Here is a 21299-nt window from a genome sequence, read left to right as displayed (position 1 = left end):
GCCTGGTACCCTCACCTATGGTATAGTGCACCCTGCCTTAGGGCTGTAAGGCCTGCTAGAGGGGTGTCTTACCTATACTGCATAGGCAGTGAGAGGCTGGCATGGCACCCTGAGGGGAGTGCCATGTCGACTTACTCGTTTTGTCCTCACTAGCACACACAAGCTGGCAAGCAGTGTGTCTGTGCTGAGTGAGAGGTCTCCAGGGTGGCATAAGACATGCTGCAGCCCTTAGAGACCTTCCTTGGCATCAGGGCCCTTGGTACTAGAAGTACCAGTTACAAGGGACTTATCTGGATGCCAGGGTCTGCCAATTGTGGATACAAAAGTACAGGTTAGGGAAAGAACACTGGTGCTGGAGCCTGGTTAGCAGGCCTCAGCATACTTTCAATTGTAAACATAGCATCAGCAAAGGCAAAAAGTCAGGGGGCAACCATGCCAAGGAGGCATTTCCTTACAGGAGAATACTAACATAATGCAATTTTTTGGTTAAAAACATCAGCAGCCTCCCTTACAAATCAGAAGTGGTGGCATCTGTGTCTTACATATGGAATATGTGCCTTTGTATTTACACAGAGAGCATTTCAAAGGCACAAAAATCCCTGCTTTGCTAAATGGAATTTTCCGAGTAGGATGCTGACCTCCGATGGGGTAAAAAATATCATAGTCCCTAAGTTCAAATGTTCCTCCTGGGGTGGCGGGAGAAGCTTTGTCATCTGCACAGCTAAAGCATGGAATACTTTACCTTTACAAATTAAATCCATGACTACCCTGCTATCTTTCAGAAAAAGTGTTAAAAACCTAGGACCAGATTTACAAAAAAGTGGTGCAGTGCTGCGCCACTTTTGAAACACAGGGATGTGCCATATTTACAAAAAAAAAGAAGCTCCTGTATCTCCCTGCGCCAGTGCTAAATTTAGCTGCCAGTGCCAACGCAGGCATCCTTGCACCATAGTGGAATAGTGTCTGCATTGAGGGGTGTGATTGTTTATGTGCAGGAAGGTGTACCTTCCTGCACATAAACAATCTACAATGGCAATTTGGCACTTCTATGTGTGCTGCAGGATGCAGCATACATAGAAGTAGCAAATTGTCAATTTTGAATGATTGTTTATGTGCAGGAAGGTACACCGTCCTGCACATAAACAATCATTCATGGCCTTTTGCTCTTTCGATGTGTGCTGCAAGATGTGGCACACATAGAAAAAGCAAAAACGAGGCGGAATAAAAGTATTTCTCCTCATTGCGCCCCTGGGGTGGTGTTCGTTTTTGGTACTGCCACAGATTTACGTTTTCTCGTAAATCTGGGGCACTGTCAAAAGCAATGGGTGTTGCAGTGGAACGCCCACAGCAACACCCATTGTACGCCCCTCTGCTACAGAAAACTGAGTCAGTGGGGCCCATATTTACAAGGAGGTGTTAAGCCACAAAAAGTGGCTTAACACCTCCTTGAAATATGGTGCAGTGAATAGCGCCACCCAAGTGTCACTAAATGTGGTGCTGCGGGGGCTCTAGGGCCTTGTAAATCTGTCCCCTAGCTTTTTGGCAATCAGTAGGGGCTTCATTATCAACCTGCATAACAGAGACAGAGGCAAGGCACTTCCAGGTATTCATGTGCTTTAAAAGTTACAAAAACATGTTGCACAGTTGCCACCTCTCCCAAAGAAAAATACTGGCCATCTGCTCATGTTTTAACATTCTGCACAGCCCTGGACATTATTCTAAGTAGCACTTTATATGAAATCGTCAATATGAAATCTGTATTCATTTTGAACATACCCTTTCTGTCTCTTCTTACTTTAATTATCAGTCAAGGGTGATTAAGGCAGCCGTAGAACACATTTCAGGTGTTTCCTTCTCTCATTTACAGTTTAAAGTATGTGTTAAAAAAGGGTAAAATACTGGGCTTTGGGAGACTTTTCTGTTGTTTATTTTTATTTGTCAGCAGGAACATTAATATAGCAGCCATACTGGCATAAAACAGGCCAGGGGGCAACCCTACTTGGGACACAAGGCTACTTGGGCCCAGGAGCAGCTCGCAGGGCTTTGTTGGGGCGCGGTGGCGCATGGGGTGCAGGGTGAGGTTGGTGGGGTTGGTGGGAGGTGAATGAATTAAAAAAAAATTAATAACTTACCTGCTTCTCCGCTGCTGCTGCACTGCTCCTCTGCTGCACTGCAGGCGCCCAACCTGCCCTGCAGCCAATCCTGGTGCTGCTCAAAGCAGCATTCGGATTGACTGGCCCTCGCCGCCGTTCCACGCATCAGGAAAGCCACCGCGGGAGGAAGATCCTTCTCCTACCTGGCAGCCAAGACTTGGAACTCCCTCCCCATCCACCTCCGTCTGACCCAAGACCACCTCTCCTTCAGGAAGCAACTCAAGACCTGGCTGTTCGAGCAGTAGCGGTCCCCCCCTCCCCCAGCGCCGCCTTGAGACCCTCCGGGTGAGTAGCGCGCTTTACAAATGACTGATTGATTGATTGATTGACTGGGAGCGCCCAGCCAGAGTGCTCCCAGGCAGACTGGGAGCCTGTGCATGCTCTCTCCAGCCCGGCAATTACGTTTCTGGGCTGGAGAGAGCCTACTGCGCATGTGTGTTTGGCCGGCCGCCAAATATACATGCGCACTGAGGGGAGTGCACAGTGCACTCCCCCTCATCTTCGTCATCCCCAGTCCCCTGCCCCTTTAACAAACTAAACAATAATAAACATGGTTTATTATTGTTTCATTTGTTAAAGGTGATTTGCAGCAGCTGCTGCTGGCGGGGTGGGGGAGGAGGGGTGTTTGACGCTCCTCCATCCTAAAGGAGGAGCTGCGCCTGCTTGGGCCATTGAAGCACACTGCAGTTGTGACTGAGTAGCTGCCAAGTTTCCCAGGTCCATGGGCAATGTGCTGCTTTAGTCCAGATTGCTTTCCTTTGCATCCTTGGACTTGTGCCCTACTTTATAATGCAATAAACACAACTACAAGTCCCAGAATTCAAAGAAAAAAATCTGGACTGGAGCAGCACAACACGCACGGACCAGGGAAACCTGGCAGGCCCGCGTTTGTTTACTTTTACTTGGCGGCCCCGGGCCCCTGGAGTTGGGGCGGGGCCTGTGGCATATTTGGGTTTGGCGGTGTCTTCACCTGGGCCACGTGGAGGGTGGGGCCGGCGCTTGTAAACATAAACAGAACCTATGTTCCTTTGGCTCAGGCCTGGCCTGTGGGAGTTCCAAGATGGCGTTTCTTCTATTTACGAAGCAGACGGGCCTTGTGCGCCTGCGTCAAAGGCTGCTGTTGATTGGGCAGGCGTCAGGAAGTTTCCACCAAAATCTCTTTGTTTTGTTCTGTCAAAAGCGTCGACGATACCTGCTGTCAACCGTGCACCTGCGTACCGCCCCCGGCCCGCGATAGGCTGACGGGCAGAGCAGCGCGGCCGCGGATTGGCGGTGGGTTGTCGCCGCTCGGAGCAGATAGGTCGAGGGGCGGGAGCCCTGCGCGAGCTCGTCCCCCTTTTGTCTGTCAGCGGCCCGCAGCTCGCGCAGTGCAGCTGCTGTCAGCGCCGAGGAGAGGTCCGTCCGAACCGAGCGGAGTCCGACCGCCCCAGAGACAGGCACCGGGACTCCAGAGGCAAACCAGCCGGGGGTACGAGAGGAGCCCGGCCCGCTGACTGCGAATAACGGCTTCGGTTTGAGGAGAACCGCTCGGGGGAGCTAAGTTGGAACGGCCGCCCTTACACCCCCCCCCCTTGATTATTGGACCGTAAGTGGACCCTTCCGAACCCTCAGACTCAAGGTGGACTGGACGCTACCATTCCTGAGCCGGGGTGGTTAAGGTGTAGTCTGCGCCTGTGAAAAAGCTCCGGACCCCATACGCAAGGCAGGGGGCGGTGGAGTGACCAGGCCCTCCAATCAGCTCTCCTCGTGGGGCCTGGTGGCCGGCGTCCCATGGAAAACCCGTGGATTTAAGGTGGACGGGATCGGATCCCCCCCTGAACACAAGCGATTTAAGGTGGACTGCCGGAGAACCTGCTGTAAACAGTGGCAGTTTAAGGTGGACTGGGTCAGGAATCCACCACCCCTCGGAGGTCCTGGTGTAAACACTGCAGTTTAAGGTGGACTGGGTCAGGAATCTACCACCCCTTGGAGATCCTGGTGTAAACATTGCCAGTTTAAGGTGGACTAACACGGGGATCCACCACCCCTTGAAGATCCTGGTGTAAACACTGCAGTTTAAGGTGGACTGGGTCAGGAATCCACCACCCCTTGGAGGTCCTGGTGTAAACATTGCCAGTTTAAGGTGGACTAACACGGGGATCCACCACCCCTTGAAGATCCTGGTGTAAACACTGGCAGATTAGGTGGAGTAACCCTGGAATCCACCACTCGTTGAAGAACCTAGTGTAAACACCGCCAGTGAAGGTGGACTGGCCCTAGAATCCACCATTCCTTGTAGATTCTTGTGTAAACACTGCCAGATTGGGTGGAGTAGCCCTGGAATCCACCACTCCTTAAAGATCGTGGGGTGGCCACTTCCGGTTTAGGTGGGCTGTCCCTGGAATCCAGCACCCCATACTGTGCGAGGAGTAGGTGAAAAAGTCCAATCTCCTCTGCCCACACCTCGAAGGCAGGTGGGGCGGCCAGGATCGGTTTCTACAGACTAAGGGTGTAAGGTGGGCAGGTCCTTCCCTCCTCTGAGGCGGCCACGATCCCACCTGAAGGCCAGTGGAGGACCCACCAGAACACTTAAGGAGCAGAGGCTGGGCCTCCCTACCAGGCCGGTGAGGACTGCAGACACCCAACTCCTGCCCTCTGTTGCATCACCCGGACCATGGGCCCGTCCAGGCGCGAGTGAGCCCAGCCCTCCTGCCCCTGCCAGCCTCACGGTGGAAGCCTCTACCATGACTCGAGGGACCGGTGTCCTGGGGGCAGTGGTGCCAAGTCTGTGCTACAGGGAAGGAGACCAGCGGGCGGCCCTGCTCTTCCAGCACCCTGGCCGATGCTGATCCCCCCTCTGCCCGCTGACACGTCCTCCCTACCCGGGTGCCGAGGCCATGGAGGCGGTGGGCAAGTTCGAGTTCAGCCGGAAGGATCTGATCGGCCACGGCGCCTTCGCGGTGGTCTTCAAGGGGCGCCACAAGGAGGTAATGATCCCTTCCTGCTCTGCTGACCTGTCCGGGGCCAACTGATCGTTGTTGATTGAAAATGTAGAGCCCTTCTGTTTATAGAATCACACCCACGTAGAATGGGACAGTGGGGGTAGTCCCCCACCCTCCCGTGCTGCTGCTATACCTAACCATACACTGGGTAGAATAGGACAGTGGGGATGCACCTAGACCCTCCCATGCTGCAGGTATACCTAACTACACACTGTGTAGAATAGGACAGTGGGCGTGCACCCACACCCTCCCATGCTGCAGGTACACCTAACCATACACTGGGCAGAATAGGACAGTGGGGATAGTCCCCCACCCTCCCGTGCTGCAGGTACACCTAACCATACACTGGGCAGAATAGGACAGTGGGGATGCACCCACACCCTCCCATGCTGCAGGTACACCTAACCATACACTGGGCAGAATAGGACAGTGGGGATAGTCCCCCACCCTCCCGTGCTGCAGGTACACCTAACCATACACTGGGCAGAATAGGACAGTGGGGATGCACCCAGACCCTCCCATGCTGCAGGTACACCTAACCATACACTGGGTAGAATAGGACAGTGGGGGATAGACCCCCACCCTCCCATGCTGCAGGTATACCTAACCATACACTGGGCAGAATAGGACAGTGGGCATGCACCCACACCCTCCCATGCTGCAGGTACACCTAACCATACACTGGGCAGAATAGGACAGTGGGGATGCACCCACACCCTCCCATGCTGCAGGTACACCTAACCATACACTGGGTAGAATAGGACAGTGGGGATGCACCCACACCCTCCCATGCTGCAGGTACACCTAACCATACACTGGGCAGAATAGGACAGTGGGGATGCACCCACACCCTCCCATGCTGCAGGTACACCTAACCATACACTGGGTAGAATAGGACAGTGGGAATGCACGCACACCCTCCCATGCTGCAGGTATACCTAACCATACACTGGGTAGAATAGGACAGTGGGGATAGTCCCCCACCCTCCCGTGCTGCAGCTATACCTAACCATACACTGGGCAGAATAGGACAGTGGGCATGCACCCACACCCTCCCATGCTGCAGGTACACCTAACCATACACTGGGCAGAATAGGACAGTGGGCATGCACCCACACCCTCCCATGCTGCAGGTACACCTAACCATACACTGGGCAGAATAGGACAGTGGGGATGCACGCACACCCTCACATGCTGCAGGTATACCTAACTACACACTGTGTAGAATAGGACAGTGGGGATAGTCCTCCACCCTCCCATGCTGCAGGTACACCTAACCACACACTGGGTAGAATTTGACAGTGGGGATAATGTAGCAGCCCCTCGACCTTCATACTGCAGGTGTACTCAGAATCATACGGGGTAGATTAGGACAGTGAGGATGTACCTGCCCTCTCAACCTTCATACAGCAGGTGCACTTAGAATCACACAGGGGAGAATTGGACAGTGAGTATGTACCAGCCCCTCGCCCTTCATACTGCAGGTGTACTCAGAATCATACAGGGTAGATTAGGACAGTGAGGATGTACCTGCCCTCTCAACCTTCATACAGCAGGTGCACTTAGAATCACACAGGGTAGAATTGGACAGTGAGTATGTACCAGCCCCTCACCCTTCATACTGCAGGTGTACTCAGAATCATACGGGGTAGATTAGGACAGTGAGGATGTACCTGCCCTCTCAACCTTCATACAGCAGGTGCACTTAGAATCACACAGGGTAGAATTGGACAGTGAGTATGTACCAGCCCCTCACCCTTCATACTGCAGGTGTACTCAGAATCATTCGGGGTAGATTAGGACAGTGAGGATGTACACCTGCTGTTGATTCACACGGAGGTAGATTAGGAAAGTCCCCTCTCATACTGCTGCAGGACTGCATGGGGCATGCAGCAGTCCTCTGTCATGCTGTTCTCATGGAGCATGTGTAAGGCGTGTGGTCGAGGAGCCTGCGGAAGACCCGTGCTCATGGGGCCCGCAGGACTTCTGACCTCGATCGTCGACCAGTGCAAGGCACGTGGGCAGGCCCTGCCATCACCACAGTGTGTAAGAAGTGTGGTCTTCTGTTATGCACTCTGCTCACTACTGCTCACACAGGTTGGTGACCACACCCTTGAAAGTGTAAGAAGTGTGGTCTTGTGTCGTGCACTGTGCTCACTAGTGCTCAAACGGGTTGGTGATCACACCCTTGAAAGCATAAGAAGTGTGGTCTTCTGTCATGCACTGTGCTCACTACTGCTCACACAGGTTGGTGAACAACAGCCTTGAAAGTGTAAGAAGCGTGATCTTGTGTCTTGCACCGCGCTCACTACTGCTTACATGGGTTGGTGATAAAGGCCTTGAAAGGAAGAAACGTGGTCTTGTGCCATGCACCATGCTCACTACTGCTCACATGGTTTGGTGGTTTTTGTGTCGTGCACCATGCTTGGTTGGTGATCACGGTCTTGAAAGTGTAAGAAGTGTGGTCTCACATAGTGCACCTTGCTCACTTCTGCTCACATGGGTTGATGATCACGGCCTAGAAAGTCTTAGTAGTGTGGTCTTGTGTTGTGCACCATATTCACTACTGTTCAGATGGGTTGATGATCACAGCCTTATAAGTGTAAATAGTGTGGCCTCATGCCGTGCACCATAATCACTACTGTTCACACGGGTTGATGATTACAGCCTTGAAAGTGTAAATGGTGTGGTCTCATGTTGTCCTCCATACTCACTAATGCTCACACGGGTTGGTGATCATGGCCCGGAATGTGTAAGACGTGTGGTTTTGTGTCGTGCACTGTGCTCACTACTATTCACACGGGTTGGTGATCACTGCCTTGAAAAGTGTAAGAAGGGTAGTCTTGTGCACCTTGCTCACTACTACTCACATGGGTTGGTGATCACGGCCTTGAAAGTGTAAGAAGTGTGGGCTTGTGTCGTGCCTCGTGCTCCCTACTCCTCACACGGGTTGGTGATCACGGCCTGGAAAGTGTAAGAAGTGTGGTCTTGTGTCGTGCCTCGTGCTCACTACTACTCACATGGGTTGGTGATCACGGCCTTGAAAGTGTAAGAAGTGTGGTCTTGTGTCGTGCCTCGTGCTCACTACTACTCACATGGGTTGGTGATCACGGCCTTGAAAGTGTAAGAAGGGTGGTCTCGTGTCGTGCGCAGTGCTCCCTACTCCTCACACGGGTTGGTGATCACGGCCTGGAAAGTGTAAGAAGTGTGGTCTTGTGTCGTGCCTCGTGCTCACTACTACTCACATGGGTTGGTGATCACGGCCTTGAAAGTGTAAGAAGGGTGGTCTCGTGTCGTGCGCAGTGCTCACTACTGCTCACACGGGTTGGTGATCATGACCTGGAATGTGTAAGACTGTGGTCTTGTGTCGTGCACCATGCTCACTACTGCTCACACGGGTTGGTGATCACGGCCCTGTTCACAAGCCATGGACCGTACATGACACACCGAGCTTACAGGCGGCGTAGGCTCCCCGGCCCCAAGTGCGTGTGAAAGTGTTTATGGCTTGTGTGTGTGCCTTCTGCTGGGCACTGTTGTGTTTCCGTGAACATAGAGCTACTGGGCACAGCCTGGCACCACCGCCAGCTGTATGTATATGTCGGGGCCCTTCCAGAGGCCAAGGCTTGTGATCGCGCCCCTTACCAGGCAGCAGAGGGCGGGGGCCGATGTACTGCGAAGAGCTGCGTCTATAGCGCCTGCTTGAACGGCAGGTGACTTCGAGGCAGAAGGGGGGGATTTTGTTACAAACCTTAAAGCTCCCTGACGCTGCCCAGAGTCTGGTTTTCAATTTATTTACTGGCAATTTAGATTTTTAAGGGGCACTTGAAAAATCTAAAGTTTGACGGAGTGTAGCAGAATCGAGACCATAAAACCTCCGGTGTAACCAGGATTTTATGAGGTGAGAGGCTCGGGGGGATATTGTTCAGTCCAAGAAACCCCTTTAACGCTTCGGCTTTTGCGGGGGTTGGCTTGCGATCCTTAGCCCTGCCCCCCCCCCCAGTCCCCCCCCCCTAGGTGATGGTCCCAGAGGACCAACAGCGGGGCCTGGGCCCCAGCTCCAGAGTCCGGAGGCCCAGTGGAAGTTTTCTTATGTGAGAATTACGTAACATTACGATGCCCACTGATAAACGTCCCAGCATGTACTTGTTTATTTATTGGCGATTATTTGGCACCACGTGCCGCCTGCAGGCAGCTCATAGTGCCAAGAAGTCTGGAGGAGGGGTAGGAGAGTTTTGAAACTCCCAGTTAGTCGTATTGCAGTTCCGTTTGTTTCCAGCCAGATCACAGTTTATTTTTATGAACAGTGAGGGGTGAGAAGCCCCCCCCCCCCCCTTACCAGAGGTAGTTTGTAAACACTCCTAAAACTTCGTGGTGGTGAATGTCACTGAATCAGTGAAATGCTACCCCCGTGTGTAAGCTGCGTGCGCCCCCTTACCCTGGATTGCAACATGTGTTTGGGACACATTTAGACCTCAGCAGAATGCACGTGGTTTACACGAGCCCCGATCAGAACCGATGCCACAACTCATACCTGCTCAGAGATCAGTGTAATATCACGCATGTGGACTCCCACTGATGCCTCTCAGCAGTGCAGATCAGTGCAATATCACGCACGTGGACTCCCACTGATGCCTCCCAGCAGCCCTCAGTAGTGCAATATCAGGCACGTGGACTCCCCCTGATGCCTCCCAGCAGTGCAGATCAGTGCAATATCACACACGTGGACTCCCACTGATGCCTCTCAGCAGCCCTCAGTAGTGTAATATCACGCATGTGGACTCCCACTGATGCCTCTCAGCAGTGCAGATCAGTGCAATATCACGCACGTGGACTCCCACTGATGCCTCTCAGCAGCCCTCAGTAGTGTAATATCACGCACGTGGACTCCCACTGATGCCTCTCAGCAGTGCAGATCAGTGCAATATCACGCACGTGGACTCCCACTGATGCCTCAGCAATGCAGATCAGTGCAATATCACACACGTGGACTCCCACTGATGCCTCTCAGCAGCCCTCGGTAGTGTAATATCACACACGTGGACTCCCACTGATGCCTCTCAGCAGCCCTCAGTAGTGTATTATCACACAGTCCTCAGAGGTGTTTTCCCACTGATGCCTCTCAGCAGTACAGACCACTGTAATATCAGACCGGCCCTCACAGGTGGCCTCCTACTGATTGATACCTCTCAGCAGTACAGATCGGCGCAATATCACACTGGCCCTCACAGGTGGCTCTCACTGATACCTCCCAGCAGTGCAGATGAGTCACACGTTCCTTAGAGGTATCCTCCAAACTGATACCTCTTGGCAGTGAAGATCGATGTAATATCACACAGGTCCTCACATGTGGCCTCTCACTGATGTCTCTCAGCAGAGCAGTGTAATATCACACCAGTCCTCACATGTGTCCTCCCACTGATACCTCTCAGCAGATCAGTGTAATATCACGCTCGTTCTCACAGGTGGCTCCCACTGATACCCCTCAGCAGTGCAGATCAGTGTAATATCACACGATCCTCACAGATGGTCTCCCACTGATACCGCTCAGCAGTGCAGATCAGTGTAATATCACACGATCCTCACAGATGGTCTCCCACTGATACCGCTCAGCAGTACAGACCTGTGTAATATCACACGGTCCTCACAGGTGGTCTCCCACTGATACCTCTCAGCAGTACAGACCTGTGTAATATCACACGGTCCTCACATGTGGTCTCCCACTGATACCGCTCAGCAGTGCAGATCAGTGTAATATCACACGGTCCTCACAGATGGTCTCCCACTGATACCGCTCAGCAGTACAGATCAGTGTAATATCACACGATCCTCACAGATGGTCTCCCACTGATACCGCTCAGCAGTACAGACCTGTGTAATATCACACGGTCCTCACATGTGGTCTCCCACTGATACCGCTCAGCATTGCAGATCAGTGTAATATCACACGGTCCTCACAGGTGGTCTCCCACTGATACCTCTCAGCAGTACAGACCTGTGTAATATCACACGGTCCTCACAGGTGGTCTCCCACTGATACCTCTCAGCAGTACAGTCCTGTGTAATATCACACGGTCCTCACATGTGGTCTCCCACTGATACCGCTCAGCAGTACAGACCTGTGTAATATCACACGGTCCTCACATGTGGCCTCCCACTGATACCTCTCAGCAGATCGGTGTAATATCACACTGGTCCTTACAGGTGGCTCCTGCACCACACACACAGTGTTTGTTGTGTCCTCTGCGGGCCCAGTCACACTTTTCTTACCATAGTTGGAGCTTATTTGACCTCTCACTGGACTCTCACAAATCATTCCTCCATTTTAATATCTTCATATGGATTCACTTCCCCCAGATATCTTGTTTCGTGAAGTCACCCTCTGCTCACAGATACTGGATGCCAAGCCCCCAAGTGACCCATGGGTGACATTTAAGTGAACATAATACCTATCATGGAAAACGAGGAATAACAAAGGCGCCGTCCCCACGAGTGCGTGTGTGGCTGCCACAGGCAGTTTTTGTATGACAAAGTATTGCATTTGTAAAGCGCTTCCTACCCCTGGGAATGCTTCGAAGCGCACAGCTTCCAGGCCCGTGCCTGTCCCCGTGAAGGACACATTTGTGTACATGGGAGCAGGACATGCCTGGGCATGAGCCCAGAAGCCTGGGCCGGATCCACTGTTTATTTGCAGTGTTTATTCAGAGTTGTCGCTGGTGGAACCCGGGGGATTAATTCATGTCTCCCTTTCTTTCCAGAAACCGGAAGTGGAGGTGGCGGTGAAGTGCATCAACAAGAAGAACCTGGCCAAGTCCCAGACCCTCCTGGGAAAGGAGATCAAAATCCTGAAGGTGAGAGGAGTGGCTGCAGCCCAGCCTTGTAGAGAGGGACCTACCTGCACATGGTCAGCTGCAGCTCACCGTCTGTGCTTTATTTCCGCAGGAGCTGAAACATGAAAACATCGTGGCGCTATACGACTTCCAGGTAATTTACCCCTCCCTTGGGCTTGGCCTAGGTACTGGGCTGTGACTTTGGGATTGAAAGTTGTCTTGGATTGAACTCCAGTTTGATTCTCTCCTTTGATTTATATCTGACGTGCGTGGATTTGACAGGTACAAATATGTTTGACATTTTAGGGCTATGCATTTGGTGTCAGTTCTGAATACTATTTCTGTGTTTAGAGCAAGATATATTTACAGACACCAGCATATCATTAGGATCGAGGCTTTGGTGATGCGCACATTCTCTTTCCAGAACAGTGATCTTCAAACTTTTTAATGCCCTCCACCCCACCCCTCCTCAGTGGTCAAAAAAATCATCGGGCCCGCTCTGACTTTTTCACAATTATTCTGATTCTGTTAAATTGGCAATGTTTAAATCTGTCTACACTTAAACATTGCAGTTAATGTCTGTTTCTGTTTTAAAAATGCAATTAAATACCTGATGCCAAACATACTGTTCTGGCCAGACAGGCCTTACTAAGGTGTAAAAGTCTCCACAGTGTGATTACTAGAAGTGGGGGTGGGTTGGGGGTTTTGAAGAGAATTCGGAGTCTCATCCCTTTTGACACACACTCCCAGCTTGGATAGAAATAACAGAACAGGTTAGTGATGGCTCATCACAGAGCGGTTCACTGCTGCTCATTTTTTCAGCCCCAAAACAAAGCCCTGTTATCAGGCCAGGGTCTGGTGCCCCCTCTGGGATCACTTGAGGCCCCCCCATTATGAAGACCTCTGTTCTAGAAGCAGCACATTGGGGCCTTATGGATCTAGAAACAATGCAGTGACACCGCACGCCTCAGTGACCTGGTCAGTACAACTCAGCCCCCAGGGATTTATCTGAAACCTTCAGTGATTTACAGCGCCGCAGGATGTAGACGTGTGATTTGTCTCAGAAGATGCTTCACTGAGTTTTGAGGTTGAGTATACAAAGAGACCATAGCACTCATTTTTCCAAAAGTAATTGTAAGTTCATAGAGTAAGAATTCGTAGAGAACGAGCCCAATCAAGTGAGTTTTATTGAAACATGAAAGACCCCGGGCTCCAGATTGCTCATATTATCACAACCACAGCCAGTTTCGAGGTTGAAGGGAACGGACTGCAGAAGTGAAGCTCTGTGGGTGCGGCAGGGTGGGATGGAGGCCCCAGTGGTCAGATGGGACATGCAACTGAGTCTTCAGTTCTTCGCCGTTGTCTAAAATCGTGGCCAGTGTTTCTTGTGAATTGCTATTTTGGGCTTGAGGAGAAAGAACCCTTTGGAAATGGCTGCTAAGGCGGCGATAACTTGTTCAAGCGTTGGGTGAGGGGTGTATGCATGTCTTGTACTTGTGCTATAGGTGGTCACGTCAGGGGTGCGCCCCTGCCCTGGAGACGCGGTGATCCATGTTTTGAATACACCTGGGTTGATTTCACCCCACCTATTCCCCCCTTTTGCCCTCCATGTGCTGAGGTGCCCCTGCTGTACACTCCCTCATCGGGTCCCATCCCTCTGTCCTCAGACCCTCACTCCCTTATGCCTTCAAACTTTGCTCTCCCTCCCTGTTCCATCCCCACCCCCACCCCCTTCCTCCATTGCCTTCACCCATGCTCCACCACCTTCGCCCTGCTCTCATTTGCCTATCTGTACCACTCCTTCCTTCACTTACCATATCTCTCTCTTATCTTCTCTCTCACGCCTTCACCTCTACTTCCCTGCCTTTAACCCCTGCTGTCCCCTGCCTTGGCCCTTCTCTCCCTACCATCGCCTCTGCTTTCCCTTTCCACCTTCACTCCCTCATACTCTGCCACCTTCTCCCGGGCTTTACCTCCCTCGTCTTCACCACTCCTCCTCCATTCACCCCTGATTTCTCTCCTTCAGCTCGGCTCTCTCGTACTTTCACTCTCCTACTTTTACCCTTGCTTCCCCCACCTACACCCCTTCTTCCTCCACCACTACAGCTCGCCCCACCTTCACCCCTACTTCCTCCAACACCACTACTGCTCGTCTCACCTTCACCCCTACTTCCCCCACCTTCACCCCTACTTCCTCCACCACCACTACTGCTCGTCCCACCTTCACCCCTACTTCCTCCACCTAAACCCCTTCTTCCCCCACCACTGGTCGTCCCACCTTCACCCCAACTTCCCCCACCATCACCACTACTGCTCGTCCCACCTTCACCCCTGCTTACACCTTCTCCCCTACTTCTGCCCGTCCCACCTTCACCCCAACTTCTCCCACCTTCACCCCTACTTCCTCCACCACCACCATTGCTCGTCTCACCTTCACCCCGCTTCCCCCACCTTCACCCTTGCTCCCCCCCACCTTCACCCTTGCTCCCCCCACCTTCAGCCCTACTTCCTCCACCACCACTACTGCTCGTCCCACCTTCACCCCTACCTCCCCCACATACACCCCTTCTTCCTCCACCACTGGTCATCCCACCTTCACCCCAACTTCCCCTACCATCACCACTACTGCTCGTCCCACCTTCACCCCTTCTTCCCCCACCTACACCCCTTCTTCCTCCACCACTTGCAGCTCGCCCCACCTTCACCCCTACTTCCTCCAACACCACTACTGCTCGTCTCACCTTCACCCCTACTTCCCCACCTACACCCCTTCTTCCTCCACCACCACTACTGCTCGTCCCACCTTCACCCCTACTTCCCCACCTACACCCCTTCTTCCTCCACCACCACTACTGCTCGTCCCACCTTCTCCCCTACTTCCCCACCTACACCCCTTCTTCCTCCACCACCACTACTGCTCGTCGCACCTACACCCCTTCTTCCTCCAACACCACTACTGCTTGTCCCACCTTCTCCCCTACTGCTCGCCCCACCTTCACCCCTACTTCCCCCACCTTCACCCCTACTTCCTCCACTACTACTGCTCGTCCCACCTTCACCCCGCTTCCCCCACCTTCACCCCTATTTCCACCACTACTGCTCATCCCACTTTCACCCTTGCTTCCCCCACCTTCACCCCTACTTCCTCCACCACCACTACTGCTCGTCCCACCTTCACCCCTACTTCCCACACCCCTTCTTCCTCCACCACTGGTCATCCCACCTTCACCTCAACTTCCCCCACCATCACCCATACTTCCTCCACCACCACTACTGCTCGTCCCACCTTCACCCCTACTTCCTCCACCACCACTACTGTTCGTCCCACCTTCACCCCTACTTCCTCCACCAACACTACTGCTCGTCCCACCTTCACCCCTACTTCCCCCACCTACACCCCCTCTTCCTCCACCACTTCTGCGCGTCCCACCTTCACCCCTATTTCCTCCACCACTACTGCTTGTCCCACCTTCACCCCTACTTCCTACACCCCTTCTTCCTCCACCACTTCTGCTCGTCCCATCTTCGCCCCTATTTCCTCCACCACCACTACTGCTTGTCCCACCTTCACCCCCACTTCCCCCTACACCCCTTCTTCCTCCACCACCACTACTGCTCGTCCCACCTTCACCCCTTCTTCCTCCACCACTTCTGCTCGTCCCACCTTCACCCCTACTTCCCCCTCCTTCACCCCTACTTCCACCACCACTTCTGCTCGTCCCACCTTCACCCCTACTTCCCCCTCCTTCACCCCTACATCCTCCATCACTACTGCTCGTCCAACCTTCACTCCTACTTCCCCACCTTCAACCCAACTTCCTCCACCACTACTGCTCGTCCAACCTTCACCCCTACTTCCCCCACCTTCACCCCTACTTCCTCCATCACCACTACTGCTCGTCCAACCTTCACCCCTACTTCCTCCACCACTACTGCTCGTCCCACCTTCACCCCTGCTTCACCCACCTTCACCCCTACTTCCTCCACCATCACTACTGCTCGCCTCTACCTTAGCCCCTTTCTCCTCCTACTCCCCCTGTCTTCACCCCTACTTCCCCCATCGTCATCCCTACTTCCTTCTCCTTCTCTACTGCTTCCCACCACACTATTGTTTGTGTCACAGTTCTCAGGAGGCTGCGGTGCGAGCCGGTGCTTCCCATCTCAAAGCAGACTGTTGTGCCACAGTTCCCAGGAGGCTGCAGAGGAAGCCCATGCTTCCCATCACACAGCAGACTGTTGTGCCACAGATCCCAGGAGGCTGCAGAGGAAGCCCGTGCTTCCCATCACACAGCAGACTGTTGTGCCACAGTTCCCAGGAGGCTGCGGTGGGAGCCCGTGCTTCCCATCACACAGCAGACTGTTGTGCCACAGATCCCAGGAGGCGGCAGTGGAAGCCCGTGCTTCCCATCACACAGCAGAATGTTGTGCCACAGATCCCAGGAGGCTGCAGTGGAAGCCCGTGCTTCCCATCACACAGCAGACTGTTGTGCCACAGATCCCTGGAGGCTGCAGTGGAAGCCCATGCTTCCCATCACACAGCAGAATGTTGTGCCACAGATGCGAGGAGGCTGCGGTGGGAGCCCATGCTCCCATCACACAGCAGACTGTTGTGCCACAGATCCCAGGAGGCGGCAGTCTGAGCCCTTGCTTCCCATCACACAGCAGACTGTTGTGCCACAGATCCCAGGAGGCTGCGGTGGGAGCCCGTGCTTCCCATCACACAGCAGACTGTTGTGCCACAGATCCCAGGAGGCTGCGGTGGGAGCCCGTGCTTCCCATCACACAGCAGACTGTTGTGCCACAGTTCCCAGTGCAATGCAGCGGAAGCCCGTGCTTCCCATTACACAGCAGACTGTTGTGCCACAGATCCCAGGAGGCTGCAGTCTGAGCCCGTGCTCCCATCACACAGCAGAATGTTGTTCCACAGTTCCCAGGAGGCTGCAGTGGAAGCCCATGCTTCCCGTCACACAGCAGACTGTTGTGCCACAGTTCCCAGGAGGCTGCAGTGGGAGCCCATGCTTCCCATCACACAGCAGACTGTTGTGCCACAGTTCCCAGTGCAATGCAGCGGAAGTCCGTGCTTCCCATCACACTGTGTGTGCCTCAGTTCCCAGGAGGCTGCAGTGGGAGCCCGTGCTCCCATCACACAGCAGACTGTTGTGCCACAGATCCCAGGGGGCTGCAGTCTGAGCCCGTGCTTCCCATCACAAAGCAGACTGTTGTGCCACAGATCCCAGGGGGCTGCAGTCTGAGCCCGTGCTTCCCATTACAAAGCAGATTGTTGTGCCACAGATCCCAGGAGGCTGCAGTGGGAGCCCGTGCTTCCCATCACACAGCAGACTGTTGTGCCACAGGTCCCATTGCAATGCAGTGGGAGCCCGTGCTTCCCGTCACACAGCAGACTGTTGTGCCACAGTTCCCAGGAGGCTGCAGTGGGAGCCCGTGCTCCCATCACACAGCAGACTGTTGTGCCACAGTTCCCAGTGCAATGCAGCGGAAGCCCGTGCTTCCCAGCACAGTAAGTGCTCTGCATTGGGAGCCCGTGCTTTTATCAGAGCAGTAGAATTCACCACTTCCTGGTACACTTGAGTGTAAGCTCACACTCTCCAGTACACCAGACTGCTCTCCTGTGGTTCCCAGTATACAGTAGTACAAGCCCACCTCTCCAGGACACTAGCCTGGTGTACCACAATTCCCTATATAGCTGAAGCCCTTCTTTGTACCCCAGACCACTGTGCCACAGTTCACAAAAGAAAGTAGTGTGAACCCACGCTTGCAGCTGGCCGCATTGTGTGCCCACGCTTCCTAATGTACCTGTATTGTGTTTGAAAAGCCCGCACTTCACACACTACAGCTGGAAAAGCAAGCAACCTTACAGGTTGCATATAATGATCGTCCAGAAGCAGCGGGCTTGGAGCTCCAGGCTTCCAGTGCCGTTTTATGTCTCACTTTCTGCCCTTTAGTCTGATGTAGGATTTTATTTCACAAATCGTTGCCCATTTTATTTTTGGAATGGAGCACAGTAAGTTTTTTTTTTTTTTTTTTTTTGTGTCATTCTTTTATTCCCACGCTGTAGGTTACCGTAAATAGTAAGCATTAGACGTGTGCCAATTAGCATTGTGGCCCAAGTCAAGATAAGAACACCACGTGACACCAGAACACCCCACATAGACTGCGTTGTAAGTCAACACCATGTGCAGTGTACAGCCCACTCACCAGTGTGCTGTTGTACCTCCTGGAGGGTGTGACGCCTTGTATAAATGCAGGTGGGGTACAGCGTGCATCCTTGAGTGCCATGCTCTGTGTTGTGAGCACCAGCAGCAGAAACTCTAAGACACCACAAAAACGTAAGACGCCACAGCTGAAATCACAAGTCCACTGCATGGGCTGGGGTTACTTTCATCCCTCTTGTTCACCTAGAAGTGGGACTTGGAAGAGCTTGTCTCTTAAAAGCAATGTGCTGAAGCCCAGTGTGTTTGTCCAGTTAGCCTCCACGAGCACAACATCTGAATATGTTTTACCAGAAAGCATTTTTAGCCACAGTGTATTTTCTATTTGCATTTAATGGCTGGTGGGTAAAGGTCGTAGGTAACCTGGTTATGTGTCTTTCGGTTGCTTGGAAGATTGCCCTCTGCGAAGCTTCAGTTTCTGCTCTATGTTGAACACATAGCCTCTTTTTCGGGCCGTCCCATCCCCTGAGCTGCTGGGAGGTAGCAGTGAGTAGACCAGAGCACGCAGGGCTGTGAAAGCTCCAGTAATGTTACATCTGCCTGCCATGCTGTGCAGAAGCGATAGCACTTCTGTGAGTACAAATGAGAGCTGTGAGTACAGGCTCCGCGTTCCTCACGTGGGGTGAGTTTTACCCCACAGGGAAGGGCCACGAGTTTGCTTGAAACAAGCTTACTTTTCTCTGAAGCAGCCACGTTCAAACTGCAGAACTGATCTTTCCAGGGCCAGGTTTTAGAGTGAATGCTAACGCTGGTCTTGTGTGTGAGTCAGGGTGACTGTTCTTGATTCCTTTTCATCTTCAGGAGTGTTGGCTGGGCCGTGCAGGTCGAGTTCCTGTGCTGCAGGTGAAGGCCTTGCAGGTGTACATAGGAGCGTGGTTCACTGTGAAAGTAAAGATGGCCAGTGATGTGTAACCCCAGGCTGGTGATTAAACGTTCATCGGGTGCCAGCCCGAAAAACACGACTTGAGGCTTCAGTTGTGTGCTAGGTATTGCATCTACCTAAATTGTGCTGTGCAGCTGCCAGCGGTGAAGCATGAAAGGGTCAAGAAGGGGGGAAGAGTCCCACGAAAGGCATCTGAATGCAGTGTCTGTCCTCCTGGCCCAGGGAGCCCCTAGTAAATCCATGTCTGTCATAAAGATGAGATCTGCATGCTTTAATGGCCCGTGGGAAGGGATGAGAAGGAATTAACATTAAACTCCTGTCACTTCCCCCACAATGCCGGAAGTGCTGCAACGCCACGGGAGTGGCAGATAATATACCACAGAAGTGCCAGCAGAATAACATAAGAGAAATACCTGGATCACGTCTAGAACACCATTCCAACCGGAGAGACCCTTCTCAGAAGTACGTAACAGAGGGAAAGAGATGCAATGCTATGTTCGTTTCTGCTAGGTCAGGGGCCTGCCGAGGATCACAAAGGCATCTGGAGGGAGCCGGCGGTTCTTCATTCCAGGGAACTGAAGAAGGCTGTCCTTGCCTCTACAAATAGTTCAGTGTATCGCTTGTGTTCTCTTTAGATCATCTAGAGGTCAGCTCTGGGCATGCTAAGGCTTCTTCTGTTTTTATTGGACAAAAAGCAGAGTTGGCCTTCCTCAAAGGATCTGCTTGTCTCTGGCTTCCCCGCTGGGAGATGGCCTTTTCATCTCTAGCTGTCTATGGACAGACTAGTCAGTGGACATTTTCTAACTAGAATACAGGGGTACTGTGGGTACGCTGCGGCCTGGTGCGTCTAATGATATATTGCAAGATGTAATGACAAATGCAGGGTTGACTTTACCTTTGACTGTTCTGAAATGCTGCTTCAGCATTCCCCTGTTGTTTGATAAATGGCTGCTGGTAATACTTTGCTATTTACCTTCATGTGATATCTTCCCCATTTTTCTCACGCTTCTTGTGTGAGAGTAGCTTACACTCCTTGTTTGCAGTTATTAGTGCTGTGCTATGTTTTATAATACGAATAAGTTATCCTTCCAGCTTCTCGGGGAGCCAGCATTGCAAGGGGTGTGTTTCTCCCACTTTATCTAACTGGGCTGTGAATTCTGCGTGGGCTCTTTCCATGTCCACCTCCTATGCATGAGTTTCTCCCCGAATATGCGGGAGCTGATCGGCTTTATTCTGCCTTCTGCCACAGTGTTGAGAAGTTCTCCCCACCACCCGCCAGCTGTGGGCTAATCATTGATGCCATACTAAAAATGTTTCTCGAAAGGGGGTGTCCTACCGGTTTGTGGCAGAACCATTGAATTGCAATATATTGACTGAAACGAGAAAGCAAACGTGCTCGCTTTGTTGTGGTTTCTGATATCTTGGTGGCACTGAAAAGGGACGGCGGTGCTGCTTCTTGCAAGCAGGGGAGTGGGTACTTTGTGAGAGACCAGCATGAATGCAGCTTTGGTGGAAGGTGGTGCGTTGAGTCAGTGCTCCCTATGGCTTGCAGGTGAGCTAACGGGTGTGTTTCACTTATTTGCTTGGTCCTCTGTATAGTGAGCTCCAAGCTTCTAGAGCTGCCTTGGACCTTCTGACACCCAGAGGGTCTTTTGAGCTGTAAGCGGACTTGTGTAAGGGCTGGTTCCTCATATGCTCTGGGCTGGAAGAGCAGTAATTCGACTGTTGATAGCATCCTGGTCCTGCATTAGGATCTGAGTTCATGGTTGATAGGCAGAAATGAAGCTGTATACCATGAAATGTGAATATCACCACCCGCCATGTTAGCACTTTATGCAAACCACCCTCCGCGTCAGACCCTTTGGCTTCAGCGGAGCACAGAGGGTGATGATCGCATAGGCACCAAGTTCCATGGAGCACTGGGTCTTGGGCCTCAGCCATATTTTAGTTGACGAGCCCTATATTGGCTGGGAGCAGAGAAGAGGAAGGCAGAGAGGAGGGCAGTGTATCAGCCGAGTGGCCCAAGTGCAGTGATGTTTGAGCAGAAAGGGCTAGGAGCAGAGGGCAGTAGAGCTGCTGCAGGGAGAACAAGCATTTGCAATGCAACGGGGCTCACGTTTGCTCATGTTAGAGCTGATAGCGTTGTAAACTCCTAACCCGACTTTTCGCCTATCGGCAAAAGTGCATTTATGTATGTAACCCGAAAAAAGTGCAATTAACTATGT

At 52.6% G+C, this 21299-nt stretch overlaps 1 protein-coding gene across 2 annotated transcripts in view; it reads left to right on the top strand.

Moving 5' to 3' along the window:
* Positions 1–3484: 3484 nt before the first annotated feature.
* ULK1 (unc-51 like autophagy activating kinase 1) overlaps positions 3485–21299 on the top strand; it is a 219300-nt gene continuing 201485 nt past the window's right edge. For both annotated transcript variants that reach the window (XM_069215341.1, XM_069215340.1), the window contains exons 1-3: positions 3485–5119; positions 11890–11982; positions 12074–12115. In XM_069215341.1, the coding sequence (XP_069071442.1) occupies positions 5030–5119; positions 11890–11982; positions 12074–12115 (225 nt within the window). In that variant the 5' untranslated portion in view covers positions 3485–5029. The remainder of the gene's footprint in view (positions 5120–11889; positions 11983–12073; positions 12116–21299) is intronic.

This window comes from Pleurodeles waltl, chromosome 11 (genome assembly GCF_031143425.1).
Source record: "Pleurodeles waltl isolate 20211129_DDA chromosome 11, aPleWal1.hap1.20221129, whole genome shotgun sequence".
Lineage (NCBI taxonomy): Eukaryota > Metazoa > Chordata > Amphibia > Caudata > Salamandridae > Pleurodeles > Pleurodeles waltl.
Note: the sequence above shows the minus strand (reverse complement) of the source record. Positions and strands in the feature narration are given on the sequence as shown.